This window comes from Lynx canadensis, chromosome X (genome assembly GCF_007474595.2).
Source record: "Lynx canadensis isolate LIC74 chromosome X, mLynCan4.pri.v2, whole genome shotgun sequence".
In the NCBI taxonomy this organism is placed as follows: Eukaryota; Metazoa; Chordata; class Mammalia; order Carnivora; family Felidae; genus Lynx; species Lynx canadensis.
The window spans coordinates 85,268,705-85,285,601 of NC_044321.2; the positions used below are offsets into that span (position 1 = coordinate 85,268,705).

General features: G+C 50.9%; 1 protein-coding gene across 1 annotated transcript in view; it reads left to right on the forward strand.

Moving 5' to 3' along the window:
- The first annotated feature begins 15,407 nt into the window (after nt 1-15,407).
- FRMPD3 (FERM and PDZ domain containing 3) overlaps nt 15,408-16,897 on the forward strand; it is a 124,631-nt gene continuing 123,141 nt past the window's right edge. Inside the window, exon 1 of the mRNA XM_032592070.1 lies at nt 15,408-15,538. Within this exon, the coding sequence (XP_032447961.1) occupies nt 15,408-15,538 (131 nt within the window). The remainder of the gene's footprint in view (nt 15,539-16,897) is intronic.

Below are 16,897 nucleotides of genomic sequence, written 5' to 3' on the forward strand. Positions count from 1 at the left end.
CTGTGTTAAACATTCACGGTATTAGTCACATCTTTGGAGAAAGACATTGAAAACTTGGTTCTGGACAAAACACAAAGTGTTGGGAAACTTGTTGGTCCATTAGCACTCACTGGCACATTTATCAGATGATCAAAGACTCCCAAGATTTTGCAGGGAGGTGGATTCGAACACCATTTCTTCCCTAGAGTCTTCCTGGGGACATTTGTCTCTATGTGGTGTTTTCTTCCGAAAAGTTCCAGGCACACCCTTGTGTAAGTCTGCAGCCCTGTGAAAAACATTGGGCAGAGGTTTGACTCTCCTTCAGAGTTTCCCCTCTCCCCCCAGGGGGACCTTAAGCACAGAGAGGTTAAATCAAGTGTCCATGACTACACAGTGGCCTAACCCAGCCCTCTGCTCATCAGCCTAGGAACATTTCCTGTCATCCACTCAGATTCTCCTTTCCAAATTTCACTCCACCCCCACCCCCACCCCAACCCAGATAGGTGAGCAAAGGTGAGGAGGCTGGCTCCCAGCAGCAATGTCCCAAGTGCACGCCGAACTCCCTCATGGGGAATAGCTATATTAGTGGCAACAACAGTGGCAAGCGCTTGGCATCTGATAGGCTCCGTCAGCATCGATTTAAATTGGTGTTTTGCTTCCTAACTCCAGGAGGGCAAACATGCCTAAGATGCCAGCAGGGGGCTAGCGAAGGAAGGCATACAAGGAAGTTGGGCGATTCCCCGGAGCCTGTCAATTCACCTCCCACACTCCAAAGCCTTCCTGGGCCACTGGCCCTCTCTCTGCAGGGCTCCCTCTGTTTGAAGGAGGTGGGCGAGTAGGAACCAGCCATGCAAAAGCACTTTCTCTAAGAAGAAATCAAAAAAAGGAGCTCTGGAGTAGGGTTAGGGCCATGGAAAGCTGCGTGGCGGTGGGTGGGGGGGGGGGTGTCTTAGCCCCGGCCTTCAGTGGCAGCTTATTTGGCCCTGGCCTCCAAGGTCCCCAGAGCAGCATCCCTCCCTTCAGGCTTGCTTTGGCTGCGCTTGGATGCAGGCTTGACCCAGGGTGCTTGTTAAATAGAGTCCTGGGGTCCAGGGTGGGGCCTAGGAATCAGCCTTTTCACAGCTCCCTGCAGGATTCTGATGCAGCAGGTTCAAGGTTCACAGCTGGGGAAATGCCGCATGAGAGCTCTTCCAACCCACCCCGTAGTACCCCAAGGAAAGGTCCCTGGTCACTGTCTCATCCCCTCACAGCACTGCCCTCGGAGAGGTGACAGGCAATCTGATAGATTTATTCAGGCGAGTGCATTAATGGGCGCTAATGACTTAATGTGCTGTCCATTCCAGATAACATGTGCAATTTACCCGGACCTTCTGGAGACTGGGCCTTAACCCAAAGGAGAATTTCCGGCACACACAGCCGGGAGGCAGGTGAATTTGAGTCAGGGGATGGTTCGCATCACACCAACTAGGAGGCTGCCTGAGCCCTCTGGGACCTACAGGTTCGGGTGGTCCTGCTTTGAGTCCTGAGGGGGAAATTAAGCTTACTAAGAAGACAGACTCCCCGCCCACACACACACACTGCTGCCCCCCAACACTGCAAATGGCTCTAATCATTCTTCCTTCTCACCACTCCCTTCAGTAGAGATAGTGGGTCAAAAGCAAGCAGGTTCTGGGATAATGCATTATTCAGTGTCTCTTGAATGGATGTCTCTATGCCTCTTTGTGGGGTGCATGGAGCCATGGGATAAACAGAGTGCATCTTTTTGGAGTTTCCATTTATGCAAGGATTTTAAAGCTCTCCACTTGCTCACATAGTAAACCAAACATCAGTATAGTTATGGTGTAGAATGTGGAAATTCACGTTTCAAAATTAAGTGTGAGACTTTGAAGAAATTTGACACTTTGGGCCACTTTGGCCTTGACTTCCAGATTCTCACTTTATTGTATTGTTAGGGATTCTGTGAGAGTGTGTGTGTGTGTGTGTGTGTGTGTGTGTGAGAGAGAGAGAAGGTTGAGAATCACTGCCAATTAAGGTCTGTGTTTACCTAAGGATAAATCAGTTCATGGGGTCATCTAGGACTATGATAAGGGATGGATAAATTTTGATGGGGGACAGAGATTGCATTTGGGAAATACCCAGAGCAAGCGGTGCCTGGGTAGCTCAGTCAGTTAGGCATCTGACTCTTGGTTTCGGCTTGGTTCATGATCTCACTGTTCTGTGAGTTGGAGCCCCACATGGGGCTCTGGGCTGGTGGTGCCGAGCCTGCTTGGGATTCTCTCCCTTTCTCTGTGCCCCTCCTCCACTCGTGCTGTCTCTGTCTCTCTTAAAATTAAAAAAAATTAAAAAAGAAGGAAATACCTAGAGCCTGAAGAGCTGTCTAGGGGAGAGCACTCAAAGAGGATCTAGGAAAAGGGGGCTTAATGAGGGGAGGTGCATATGGGATGCCAGAAGGAAATCTTGTTAAGCCAGTACTTAGGTAAGTGAGATGAACAGGGGCAGGAAGACTAAAGAACCAGGAACACTAAAGAGGCCTGGGCTTTACTGATGCAAATAGTGTCCCTCTGACCCCAAACCCCAGGGAGGAAGCCAAGAACTCAGTGGACCGCATTCTGGTCACAGGGCATGACTATAGGATGAACTCCAGTTCTGATGTGGGGATCCCCCTCCCATGACTGGGCACCTCCCTAGCAAGTTGTGTATGGGAGGGGCAAGGATATAGACAGGGAAGCTGGGAGCTAGCTCGGACCCACACCACTAGCAGGCAGCAGACCCCTCAAGCAGTTGTGTGTTTGAAGGGAGAGGGCACCAGCCAGCCCAGGCTTGGGAAAGAGTCAGATGAGGATCTGCAGCTCATGGCCCTGCCGGGAGTTGTCCCTTCCAATGTCTACCAGTGCACACGGGGTGCACTTGCACGCAAAGGGCCACCGAAAGGCCCTCTTGGAATAATTGCCCATCCTTTTGTCCTTCCTCCTACTGACAAATCCTTCGAAATGATCCTTTTCTTCTTCATTTCTTTTCTCTGGCATTCTCTTTGTCATCCAGCTTTCCTGCTCGCTCTCAATCTCCCCAGTAGCTCAGGAACTGAGGAGTTTCCTCTCCCTTTTTCTCCAACTACCCTGTCCCAAACACGAGGGGCCTGGTGGGCCTGGGATGCTTGAGGATGGTGGGTGTCTTGCTGAAAGGCAAGATGGAGAATAAAAGGCTGGGAGCTGAAAATTACAAAGTAGGTTTCCTCCTTGATCTTTCTGATTCTGCTGTCCTCCTACCATCCCAGGGCCTGCCTAGCCACCCAGGGGATCCCCTTGCTGCCTTTGGCAGATGCACTTCTGGCCGTCACTATCAGCGGTACCCCTCTCTTCACTTATTCATCTTTTCCTGGGCACCAGTGGATAGCCGCGTTGCCTCAGCATAGGCAGGCAGCTTAGTAGGTCTCTGGAAAATGTTGGCAGCCTGTCTCTGCTGTGTAATCCCAACTGAAAGGTTGGAGTCATAGCCCTTTTGGAGAAATTATAACCATTGTAGTCAAATTGGGATGGGTTAAAATCCTGGATTAGGTCCCACTAGCTGTGTGACCTTGTGGAGACTAGTTGACCTCTCTGAGTCTCCATTTTCCTTCAAAATAGTAACAATCATAAGTAACTACCCTCTCAAGTTTATTGTGAAGATACAAGTGATAATGCACGCGAAATGCTAGCACAGCGCCTGGCCCATAATAAATTCCCAATAAAAGTTAGGAAGCATAATAATTGTTACTATTAATTGTCATTACCTGGTTAGAATCCAGGTTCCACCATTTACTGCTACGTGAGTCTTGGCTGCCTCCTTTGTAAAATAAGGATGATGTTCCCTAGGTAAGAGGGTTGTGGTGATCATGAAATCAGTTAATGCATGTAAAGCTTTCAGGGCTGGCTGGAGGTCCTACCAGGGGAGTGGAACTAATTGTATCCCCTGGGATGAAGAACCGTCCTCCTTTTCCTAGTAGCCGTAGCAAGGCACTCTGCTGGCAGTGAGTAATGGGTCCTTAAACGTTAGTCAGTATTACTATCATTACTGGAGGCCAAGAGAGTCTCTGTCCATTTATCCCTGGATTCTCAGTTAACAGTGGTTGGTTGGTTGGTTGGTAAGTGCTGATTACAGTCCAAAGTGCCAGTAAGGCTGGGCTGCCTCTATCCACTCTCAGTGTGCAGGGGAAAAAAATAATGCCACTTATTAGTGTCGTCTCAACGTATTGATTTTAATAGGAAATAGACTTCTGGCTGGAAGATCTTCATTCTTCATCCAATTGTCATGAGATGGAAAAGACTGAATTCTTACCCCGAGGGAATCGTCCTCAACAAATTTCAGTGCAACTGGAATGAGGGTCCCAATTTTACATTCAAGTGTTTCTTTTACTGCATTTTGGTGCAGGGCTAAGAATGTTGAAGAACCCTCTCTGTACCCTGTCTCCTGCTTTCCCGCCTCCCTCATTTCTGTTGAGCATAGGGAGTGCTCAGAGCTTGTCAAACAACAAAAACAAAAACAAAATCCAACAACACTTGCCTGTGATTCTCTGGGATGGGGGTGGGGTGGGAGAGCTCCCTTTGGAAATGAAGTCAGCCAATGTGCAGACAGGCTTAAGAACTCACTTTGGCCGAGAGAGCAAGAAACAATGCAAATGCTACATCACTTCAGACCCAGAATGAAGCAGAATAAAAACAAAACGGGGAGCCTTTTAGCAACTGACTAGGAGGCAGATTGATCTTGAGAAAGAATGACAGCTACCATTTACTGAGACCTTTTACATCCATTTTGTCATTCAATACTCCTGCTAACTCTACAGGGAAGTTATATCATCTCCATCCCCAGGCTCAGAGAGGTTAAGTGACATACCTAAGGTTACACCGCTAGTAAGAAGCAGATTGTGGGGCGCCTGGGTGGCTCAGTCGGTTAAGCATCTAACTCTCAATTTTGGCTCAGGTCATGATCTCACAGTTGGTAGGATTGAGCCCCAAGGTGGGGCACAGCATCAACAGCACAGAGACTGCTTGGGATTCTCTCTTTCCCTCTCTCTCTGCCCTACCTCTCTCTTTCTCAAAATAAATAAATAAGCAGGTTTTTTTTTTTTTTTTAAAAGAAGCAGATACCAAAAGCTGTGCCCTTAATTACTACTCTAAACTGTACAGTGCCTCACTGGTCACCCGGGGAGCCTTCACACAAGCATTTGTCCAGTGACACAGTCCCTCCTAATACTCTTTCCCCCTTCACTATCCCTTCTTTGCTTTTGTTTACCACACAGCAGATTGACTGGAGCCTGGGCATATGCTTCCAGTGAGCCCAGCAAGCAGCAGAAGACAGCTAATCAGAATCACAAAATGCATTTATTTTAGTTATTAACCCATTGAGTTTTATTGTGAGAACTGATACAAACCAACTTGTTGTATCTGTGTTATTAATATTAATAAGGAACACACAGGGTAAGGATCAGAGGACTCTGGAGGGGATTCCCCCCCACCAGACATGGCCCCAAGGAAGCCAGCCAGGAACTAACTGTCTGGCTGCAAATAGCATTATGCATACTGGACAGCTGGTTCCCGGCTCCCTCTCCAGTCCCTGGAGACAGGAGGCCAACTCTTCCCTGCTTCTCATCACCTCTCTATTTTGGAAGGATTAGAAATCAAGTCTGAGTCATTTCTCTGGCTAGTCTTCTTCTTCTTCTTCTTTTTCTTCTTCTTCTTCTTCTTCTTCTTCTTCTTCTTCTTCTTCTTCTTCGTACTAGCTCAGTATGTCTGTGGTCCTATGTGTGACTCCGTGTGTGTGTCCCTGGGGGTGTGTGTGTGTGTGTGTGTGTGTGTGTGCGCGCGCGCACGTTATGTTCCTCAGAACATCATCTCATGTATGGGTCTGCCTGTGCATTTGCCAGGAATATTGGATGTTTTTCTCCCTGCATGTCTTTACTTTCAATCACCATCCATTTTTGATACTTCTATCAGCCTGTTTGTCCAGCCTGGGCTACCCCTATTCCAGATGCAGGGAATTTCCATCCTTTTTTCAAGGTAGGAAGTGCCAGGAAGAAAGCAAAAGTGTGCTCACTGGATGGATGGCCAAATCTGCTAGTCAGCTACTCCACTGCTGATCCTAGCTGCAGGGAGCCACAGAGCCCTGCACCCGGAGATCTTCTCTGGATCCTGGAAATTCCACGCAGCTCACAAGCCCATCTTCTTGCCCCACCAAGAGGAGCCCTCATTGGCCCTCAGTAGCCCTTTCGCCTCTTCTGCTTAAAAAGAACTGAGGGTGAGGAAGAGATTCCAACCGGAATGGGTCCCCTTTTCTCAAAACCCCCCTTCCAGAGGTCCAGGCACATAGAGGAAATGGAGGAAGACTCACTTTTCACCCTAGAACTGCTGAGGCCAGAATGTGTCCATTAGCGCTCTCTGAAAGGCTTCTGGCACTCAGAAATTCACCATGCATTTGACATCACCTGTGGCTCTTCAACTCTAACGCTTGCTTCCTTCTGCCTTTCTCTTCCCTGGCCTCAACTTCTGCCCTCCCAGACCTGCTGTCCAGCTTCCCAGTCCCCCCGGGGTCCCCACAGAGGCTGTCCTCTGCGGGAGAGGGAGAGTGGCCTTTTTCTTCCTCCCTAAAACTCCTCCAAGGGGGTCTGAAGGCAGCTAGAAGACCAAGAGCCTTTCTTGAGTCTTGGCTGCTACGTGTTTAGTATTCACAGCGTGTCTCTTAAAAATGTCCTGAAATCATTCATCAGGCACTGTGCTGTGTGCCTAGCTACTCTCCTCTGGGTCTGTCTGTGTGTGTGTGTGTGTGTGTGTGTGTGTCTGCGCAGGACCCTCCCTCCATCTGCTGGCGAACACACATGCACACAAACCTTAACCTCCTTCCCCTCTCACCAAACCAACCTCATGCTCCAAGCGGACCTTTGCCCACTGGCAGATCGCTCCCTTCCCGAGGTGGGCTCCAGGGCTGGGCCTGGGCTCCAAACAGCTCGCACTCCAGTGCTGAGGAGAGACGCTGCCAGCAGGAGCCGAGCCGAAACTCAAAGTGCGTGTAGATGTTGACAGCGTTGACCTGGAGCGGAGCTGCCGGAAAGGCAACCCCAGCGAAAGGCGAGCAAATGGGAGGCGAGGGGAGCTTGGGGAGGCAAGGTCAGGGGCCAGGGAATGGTGTCCCTAAGCGAGCGTTCCCGTCGCCCCTTCTCTGCAGTTTACTCCCCCACCCCCACCCCCGCACTTTCCCGGGTTCACTTTGGAAATTGGCTTGCCCGGTTAGCTGCCAGCAGTTCCTGGCAGAGCTCAAACCGAACAGTCAGGTTCAAGAAGTGAGGAAGCGCCGGGCTGGTGGCTGGGTTGCTGGGTTGTGTCTTGGGAGATTCTTTCCCCAATTGTCAATTTTGTGCTTATTTTTAGTTGTGACCCTAGCCGGGAGCTGTGCCTTTAAGCCGCGTTCCCTATCGGGGAAACCGACGCCAGCACTCGAGGGTCGGGAGGCTCCTGAGAGGCCCCTCTTTTCTGCACTCCCCCTCCCCCTCCCCCGCCCCCGCCCCCGCCCCTTCTCCCCTCCCCGCCTCGGCTGTCCGGCCGCCTCGCGGCCAGCCGTCACCTTGCCGCCTGCCGCACTCCTGGAGGGAGAGAGCGACGAGCGAGCCACGGCGATGGTGCCGCCCGCGGCGCAGCCATGGAGCCCGCCCAAGGAGCCCGCGCGCGCCGCTGCCAGCCTGCCCGCAGCCCGCTGCCTGCGCGCCAGCTCCCCGTGTCCCGGGCCAGCTGCTGCCGCCCCGCCAGCCTCTGCCCGCCGCGCCGCCCGGCGCCACTGAGCCCCACGCCCGTGCCGGGCTCGGGGACACGGGCGCCCTAGTCCCGCCGCCGCCGCCGCCGCCGCCGCCGCCGCGCCGCCGCCGCCGCCGACGAGGAGGAGGAGGAGGAGGAGGAGGAAGAGGAGACGGAGGAGGAAGGTAAGAGGCGCGCTGCCTTGGGGGGGGGGGCGCCCGCGGGCTCAGCCCGGCCAAGTGTGGGTCGCGGCGGCTGCGTGCCGCTCCGGGTCGGCTCGGGGGCGACCGGCGCTTGGGCGCCCCCGGGAGTCGGGGTCAGGGCGGGGGGCGCAGAGCGTGTCGGGCGGCGCGGAGTTTGGGCGGGGAGCGGCCGGGTGCGCGCCCACTGCCCCGAGAGTCTCCGGCTTAGTAGGCTCGCCTTGGCTGCTGGGGGTGCAGGGTGAGGAGCCGAGTGCAAGGGAGTGCAGCGCGTTCATTATGGGGCCTTTGTGTGTGCGCCGGGGCCCTGGGCACAGTTGGGAGAGCTGGCGAGACTCGGGGCCTGGCTGCTGGGAGGTGGCCACTTAGCTGGGGTGCCCGGAGAAGCCCGAGCCCCAGGGCCGCCAGAAACAGCTGTCTGAAGCATGTGTGTGGTTCTTGGGGCCACGTTCACACGCGGACACGGACGCGCGCACACACACACATACACACACACGCACGCACACACAGCGGCACCATATACCCGGCGCTCAGCTACAGTCACCCCCATCCAAAGACGAAACACACAGACACACAGAGAAACACACACACACAGCTACACTTGCCCCTTCCACCAGGATGCTAATTAAGCAGTCACCCAAACATACACAGCTAGGCGCACCTCCTCCCCAGTGCCGAAATACATGTACACACACACACACACACACACACACACACACATTTCTACTCCCCAGCCTGGTGCTTTGGAGGTTGGAGAGTGTGTATGTGAGTGAGTGTGTGTGTGTGTGTGTGTGTGTGTGTGTGTTGTCTCAGAGTATCCCTGAGAAACTACATGACAGCTGCACATTACTGCAGATCCAATACCTGCTGCCCCCCTTCACACAAACACACAGCCAACCCCCACCCCAAGCTACTGTAGATACCTCCACCAGGGCCCTTGAGAACTCTATTCTGAGGGGGGAAAAGCGTTCCCAACTCTGATAGTTGTGCCCTTCCACGCCCGAGCTCCTGGGTCTCCTGCGCGCGCGCGCACACACACACACACACACACACACACACACACACTGAAACCACTGCAGGGGTTAATGCTTGACAACCTTTCCCCAGAAGCAGGTGGCGCCCCTACCCTTGCAGCTGTTAACCAAGAGCCCTTGACCACACTGTACGCTGAGTCCTGTGGACCTGTCCCCTCCCACTGGCATCGGAGTCCAGCTGCAGAGCCCTGGAGTCCAACCGGTGGTCTCAGCATCCTGCAGCTCTTGTGGAGGGCGGGGCAGTTTCTGGACTTCTGCCCATTGGGGAAATTGTTATAAGACCAAGGCTCCCTTGGGGGCGTCCCTCTCAGCGGTGGAGGGTGGGGAATCTATGCTGACTCAGAGAGAAGCCCCAACTGAGTTTTCCCTGCTGGAAAGCTGGGGTGAAAGGCGCACTTTGGCCTGCGGTTCAGCAGCCCCCCCTCCCCGCCCCCGGGGCTTTCAGCTGGGAGACCCTGCCTCTCCCTCCCCTTCCTCTCCTGTCAAGCTCACTGCAGAAGCTGGGAGAATCCAGTTCCTGGCTTCCTCGGAGCTGAGAGAGGCTTCCCAGGAAGCCCTTGCTATTTTCACTGAGCAGAAGGCTCTCAGCTCTCCCCGGGGAGACCTCAACAAGACTTGGCCATGCCCAAGCAGACATGCCGGCTTCTACCCAATTTCATGGCTTATTATTATTATTTTTTTCATGTGAGAGAAGCATTTAAACCTCAGCAGTTTGGCGTGAGTGAGGGTATCCCTGAGTTGAAATAAAACATAACGCGCGTGGAGGGGGAAGCAAGATTGGAGCGGGGAGGACTGGAGGAGTTGGCTGGTTTAGGTGGGGACACCAAGCCAGACTCCAGCCCTTGGTAAAGTCGTGACAGAGATGGATTCGACGTCATAGCCCTGTCCCTGCACCCCTCCCGTGGGCTGCTCCAGTCGCCTCTGGGTCCCCTCCCCCTCCCCCTTAGACTTTTAGGCGGGGCTTTGCTCCCTGCTCGGGCAAATCTGAGGCCAGAATCCCTGCCTGGCCAAGATGTTAATATCTCATAATGTTTTACTGCCTTCACCTCTCAGGTAACATTTGCATTTTTGGAAGGAGGCAGAGGAGTGGCTCCATTGGTGGGACTATCAAGCACCTGTGGCAGGACCCAGGCTGGAGCATTTGTGGACGGCGTCATCTACTGTCTCTGTCTGGCCCTGAGTTCTGCGTGATGTGTGTGTGGGAGTGGGGATGTAGGAAGGTGGGATGTAATTATGGAGGGCTTTGAGGCCCACGGAAAGAAGGTTTAAATTGACGCGAGAGGCAATTGGGAGCCACTGCAGGATTCTGACAAGGGAGGGGATATGATCCAAGTGGGAGAGAAACACTCCTTGCTGCATGTGTAGGGATCCTCCTCTCTCTGCCACCGACACCCACCACCACAATTGCCTTGCAAGTGTGGGCTGATGGCCAACAGAGAGAGAAGAGGCCAGGCGAGGGTAGTGGGAGCCTCAGGCTCCTGGCTCCAAGCATTTTCCAGATCTGAAGTGTCTGCAGACTGGCAGGGCTAGCTGCCCTAAACCAGCAAGTGCCCTCATAAACACTAGCTGGTGATGCTGTTGGTGCTGTGGCTTCTGACAGTGCAATGGAGCTTCTGCCTCCCTGAAAGAGGGGGTTGGGGACTCCTAGGAGGCCACAGGCCACATTTTGAATGGGTCGGGGGACCTGCCCCACCAGTGAGTGGCATAGCCCCAGGGTCTTGGGAAGTGAGCTGTGTGGCCCGAATGGGGTATTTTGCCACCCATGAGATCTTTTGGGAGCAAGAGTGGGTTGAAAAAGTGCAATGGAAAGCCCTGGGATTGCTGACCACAGCAGCAAGCAAGGTAGGGCATGGGGGTGGGGTGAGGCAGTTGAAGTCCCAGGGTTTGTTGGGGGGTAGAGTACAGGGGGGCTTAGCGGGGCATGGGCCGAGGAGAGGCATCGGTCTGGCACCACCCACTGCCATAGTCCCCGCTTCTATCCTCGGAGGGAGCATGGGTAGATGTGGGACAGGGTGGATGCTGGACAACAGAAGCACTCTGCTCTCCACCCACCCCACCCCCCACCCCCAGAAATGATTGGGCTTCTAGGAGAGCACTGGACAAGGCACCCTGAGAAGGTAGCACCAATGCAATAGAGAAAGGATCCTGTTCTTGTGGAGCCTCTAGGCTAGCTGAAACCATGAAAGACACACACAGACACACACACACAACTGGAGCAAATTGTGGGAAGGGAGGCTCATACAGATGAGCTTGGCTTATGGGGGTTCATGCCTTCGCAAGGCCCTAGCAATGATTTCTTTCTAGAGGGGCAGGGGCAGTCCCCATTGATTCTGGATGAAGACCCTTAGCTTGGACAAGCCCCTGGGAGGAAGCCACACCCACATTAGCTTCAGCTGTGGGCCAGCCTTTTGGCTATTAGCATTCGTAGCAGAAAACTCCATTCTGGCTCTTCTCTCAAGGACTTCTGTTTTCCTTCTTACCATAAATTCAAAAAGAAAAAACATCCTCTTGCATTACCCACGACCAAAATGAAGGACTCAAAATGGGCTTTACCTTTGCAGCTCTACTGAGAAGGGCTATGGGCAGAGGGGAGGGAAGCATACCATCTCCCCTCCTTTCCAGTGCCCCCTCAGCTGAGCTTTGAAGGAGAGGGCGGGGATCTTGGGGCTCCGTATTATTTCCCAGCAGCGTCCCCCTTTTTAAGGGCACTATCCTTACAATGGATGTGGCACACTAGCAACTTACTCCCCCGGGCAGTCAGAAAATGAGCTTGGAAATCAGAGTGTGTATATGACATGAGGGCAAGGGGAGGAAAAGAGAGAGAGAAAGAGAGAGAGAGAGAGAGAGAGAAGAGGTTGCCTGTTATATGTAGGAGCCTCTGTGCCTGTTGGTGTTGGTGAACTTGAGATGAGCAGGTCTCTCTGTATGCATGCCATAGCTAGTGACCTTTCCTGAGCCTCTGGTTCACTTTGGCATTAGCCACACTGCTAGCCATCCCTAGGTCTTTGAAGAGCTCTCTGCCTGGTTGTACTGTTTGTGTCTCCTTCCACCCCAGGGACTCCCTCCTTTTGTCTCGGTTTTGCTCCTTCTCCTCCTACCCCTCAAATCTGGGTGTCTTCCAGCTTCTCTTGCTTTCTACTTCCTCTGTTGCCAAGGACATCCAGCTGTGTCATAGATTCTTGTCTCACCTCTCTACTGGCCATTCCCTCTCCTCTAGACCAAACTTAACCCTTCTCTGATAGTTCAGCCTGCGATTTCCAGCTTCTTGCTGAATATTTCCCCTTGGATGGTCTGTTATTGTGTCAGACTCGACATTCACAAACTCACTCGCTCTTCTCATCTCTGTCACTCAAGCCTTCTAGTTGCCCAGATTAGAAACCTCAGAGCCATCCGACTCTACCCTGGTCCACCCCACCCCCATCCACCATCTCATATCTATACTGTACTGGTCTCTTTCCATCCCAGTCTGTAATATCCACACCAGCCAGCTTCATACTTCTAAATATCCTTTATTCATTATGCTTCTGACCAACATCTTCGAGGGGTAATTACCAGATGGCCTGTAGGATAAATTTCAGCTTCCTTAGCTTGACACTCGGGACTCCCCTTGAGTAGGCCTAATGCTGTATATTCTTAGAACTTCATTTCCCACTCTTTGTCCCCATCACAGATTCTCAAATTTTAATGTTTCTCAAAAATCACTTGCAGATTCCTAGTGAGAAATCTGCTTTGGTACAAACAATCCCACATGGACCCTCTACTCCAGCCAAATTTATTTCCTCAGGGTCTCCTAAACCTGTCTCCTGTACATGTTTGGTCATCTGTGTTCTTGTTCATGCCATTCCACTCACCAGGTGTCCCCCCTCCTCTTTGCCCATGCTCCTCTCCTGTCCAGTACCACTATACCCATCCTTCAATGCCACATTCAAATTCACCTCCTCTGTCAAGTCTTCTTGGATTGCTCTAGACTGAAGTGATCTTTCTCTCCCCACTCTGAACTCATCCTGCATTTACTGGCTGTAAAATACATTTGGCAAGTACATCACTGATATGCCTTACTCTTATTGCTTGAATCATTAATTCATATATGCCTCACATACATATATAACTTCTCATATGTATATGTCTTGTCTACATTATAAGCTCAATGAAAGAAAGAGCCTGGTGTTTTTTCTCTCTTTTTTAGCCCCATAGCACACAATGCCTCACACATAGTAGGTAATCAATAAGCATTTGTTGGGTTGGATTGAATACTTGTTGGGTCATAGTAGAGGGGGATTCTATCACGTCTCCCCCTGCATATCAGTTCAAGGAACATTTGCTGAGCACGTGTTGTGTGCAAGGTGCTGTACTGGTTGCCGGGGAGGATGTGAAGATGAAGGAAGTCCGTTGTCTTCCTCCGTCTCAGTCAGGTTTGCATTTACAGTGCCTAGTTTATATAAGAGGTCCTTGATAGATATTTGCTGAGTAAACAAGTAAAGTAATGAGTCAGTGAAAGGATGAAGTTCAGACAGGAGTCACATGGGCCAGAACATAGAGTAGCCATGTCATAGAGAAGTGAAGTAGGAGAGAAAGATAAAGCTACAAAGGTAGACTGAGGTATGGTGGATGACTGTTGTTTTTGCTTTTTATCATGAACATCTCTCAAAGACATAAAGAAAATATATAATAACCCATTATTCTCATTAAGTAATTATCAGGGCTTTGCCACACTTGCTTCCTTGATCCATTTTTCCTTTGCTTTGTTTTAAAACAAACTTTGAACATCAATCATGTCATTTCACCCCTAAAACTTCTCTACGCATCTCTAAAACACAGACATTTTGGGGCACTTGGGTGGCTCAGTTAAGTGCCTGACTTTGGCTCAGGTCATGATCTCATGGTTCATAAGTTCGAACCCTGTGTCAGGCTCTGTGCTGACAGTTCAGAGCCCGGAGCCTGCTTCAGATTCTGTGCCTCTTTCTCTCTCTGCCCCTCCCCCACTCATCCTCTGTCTCTGTCTCTGTCTCTCAAAGAAAAATAAACATTAAAAAAATTCAAAACACATTTTCTCACATAACCTCAGTGTCATTAACACATTGAACAAAAGCAACAATAATGCTTTTGTACTATCCATTATTCAGTCCATAATTAAATGTCCTCAATTATCTCAAAATATGTTTTCACAGTTAGCTTGTTAGAATCAAGACCCCTCCCCCCCCCAAAAAAAATCCCTGCACATTACATTTGGTCATTATGTCTCTTAAGGACCTCTCAACAGTCCCTTCTCTGTGACTTGTTAGAGAAAGACTTGTAGAGAAAGCAGGCTAGTTGTCCCGTACCCTGTCCCACATTCTGGTCCCTTTGCTTCCTCTTGTTGTCATTTAGCTTGTTCTGCTATTTTCTGTATCTCTTATAAGTGGAAATTAGTGCTAGGCTTGATTAGATTCAGGCTCATTTTTCTTGTTTTTCCCCCCCCTTTTGGCAAGTTGATTAAAAGGGGGCCATCCTGGAAGCATGAAGGGGGTAGAAATAGCTGGAAGGGGATAGAAAGAAGGAGATGGATAGATTGATTTTGGAGGTAGAAAAAAACCCGATTTACCTACTAATTGGATGAGTGATGAAGAAGCAAGAAGAGTCAAAGATGATTCTGAGCCGGGGCGCCTGGGTGGCGCAGTCGGTTAAGCGTCCGACTTCAGCCAGGTCACGATCTCGCGGTCCGTGACTTCGAGCCCCGCGTCAGGCTCTGGGCTGATGGCTCAGAGCCTGGAGCCTGGTTCCGATTCTGTGTCTCCCTCTCTCTCTGCCCCTCCCCCGTTCATGCTCTGTCTCTCTCTGTCCCAAAAATAAATAAACGTTGAAAAAAAATTTAAAAAAAATATAAAAAAAAAAAACAAAGATGATTCTGAGGCTTGGGGCCTGTGTCGATGAGGAGAGTAATAATACCATTTATACGTGAAGGATGGGTATTTAATGAGAGCAGCAGGAATCATGGTTAGATTAAGGGAGGACTTTTCTCACAGTAATAAGCCATCTTCTCTGTTGTTGTTTTTTTCCAGGCAACACTAACTTTTCCAGAAAACTTTTGAGTAGTGGTATAGCTAGTTTGGTGCCCCCCACAAGAAGTTCAGAAAGGGCCTTCTTAGTTTTTCTCAATGGCCAAATAATTTAATTTCCAGACCCAGAGCCTTGGGAAGGAGAATAGTCTGTACACCAATGGACAGAGAGAAGGTAATGCTGATACCACCCTTGCAGATTGGTCAGCTGTCCCATATCATCATGGATATCAGAGTCTCCAGTCTTGAGTGGAAGACTGAAGGATGCCAGAACTTGGGATTTCTGTAGACCCTGACAATGGGCACAGCTCCTGATCCAAGTGTTTCCTTAGGTACCTAGAAGCCTCTATCCCACACCCACTTCTCCATCCACTATGTAGCCTTTAGCCTCTTAGACTCTCCATGGCCCGTGGCAACTGTGGTCCTGCCAAGGCCAAAGATTGCCCAGCAGCCCTGGGATATTCACTGGGCTCTGAGAAAGACCTCAGCTTATTTAGTTGCCTCAGCAAGAACTCACCATTGAATCAGATCAGGTGAGAATGGCTCTCAGCTCCATTCTGTCATATCCCCATTCATAAAAACTCTCCCTCTTCCTTCCCCCAGCTCATCTTTCTTCCTGCTTTCTCTTTCTTCTCTCTCTCCCTGCTCTGTCTCTTCCAGCATACATGTATTCTCTCGAGTTAATCAAACACTGGCCCCTGCAGCCCATTGTGTCTCAGATTGATCACTTAAGCAGCATTATTGATCGCTCGGAAAGCCTTAGGAGGTGGGAGTGGCTTGAAAAATTAGAGATCCGACAGCTGATTGGCTGGCTAGGCCTCTCTGGGTGGCCTCAGCCCTTCAACTGCCTGGAATATCTTCTGAGAAAGGGGAAGGAATGGACAGAGAAGATCCTCAGAGGGCCTTAATTCATCTCATCCTTCCTTCATTTTGGAGTTAAGCCAAGGGAACAGGAGTCCATTGAGAACCCCTGGGTCTAGCCCAATGCCCATGTTATGATGAGAAGGGGAGAGCAAAGGACCCGCTCTTTAGACATTCGTATGTTAATAGAAAAACCATACTTACTCATATGAAGCAACTAAGAATAATAAAAGTTGGGAAACAATTACATACTATGTTATGTGCTTTAAACTGTAAGCACTGTAGGGGTTCAGGACACAGAGAATGAACAGCGTGGGCTGGAACGGAGGGAGAAGGCTTCCCACAAGAGGTTGAACTTGGGTTAGGTTTTGAATAATGTGTGCGATTGAGGTCGTGGACTAGAAAAGGAGCAGGCTTCCAAGGGAGAGGCATAGTTAGGGGGAAGACCGTGAGGAAGAAAGGACTTCTGGGTCAGGGGTACTTCGATTTGGAGGACCTTTGATGTCAGCATGGGGAGTTTGGACTTAGACCCTGGGGGGCTGGTGGACAATTAATGAGAAGTATTTTAGGATGGCTAGCCATGTGATAGGACGCTGACTTGACTGGAGCAAGGAGGGATTGAGACCAGCTTGTAAAACACTACAGCACTCCAAGTGAGACGGAGTTAGAGTGATGGCAGTGGGCATGGAGAGGAGGGTCAAATCTAAAAGTCACTTCAGGCTTTCCCGTGGCTAGTAAACCACCAAGTAGATTGTCTTGACTTGTTTTGGCCTCACCTACTGCTGGTCCCCTTATGAACCTCTACTCACACTTCCTTTGCCCCAGTGCCCTCAGGTTTTTCACCTGGCAGAATTTCGGTGGAGCTAAGAACACCATGAGTTGATCAGTTAACCATCCCAGGTAAAGTAAATTTGCCTCCGGGGCCCTGAAGGAGTGAGCCATAGGGAATCCGGCTGCAGAATCGGGTTGAGATGGGGTGCTAAGTACTATACCCCCAACAGGGAGGTGGGAGGCAGGGGCTGTTTCAAGCT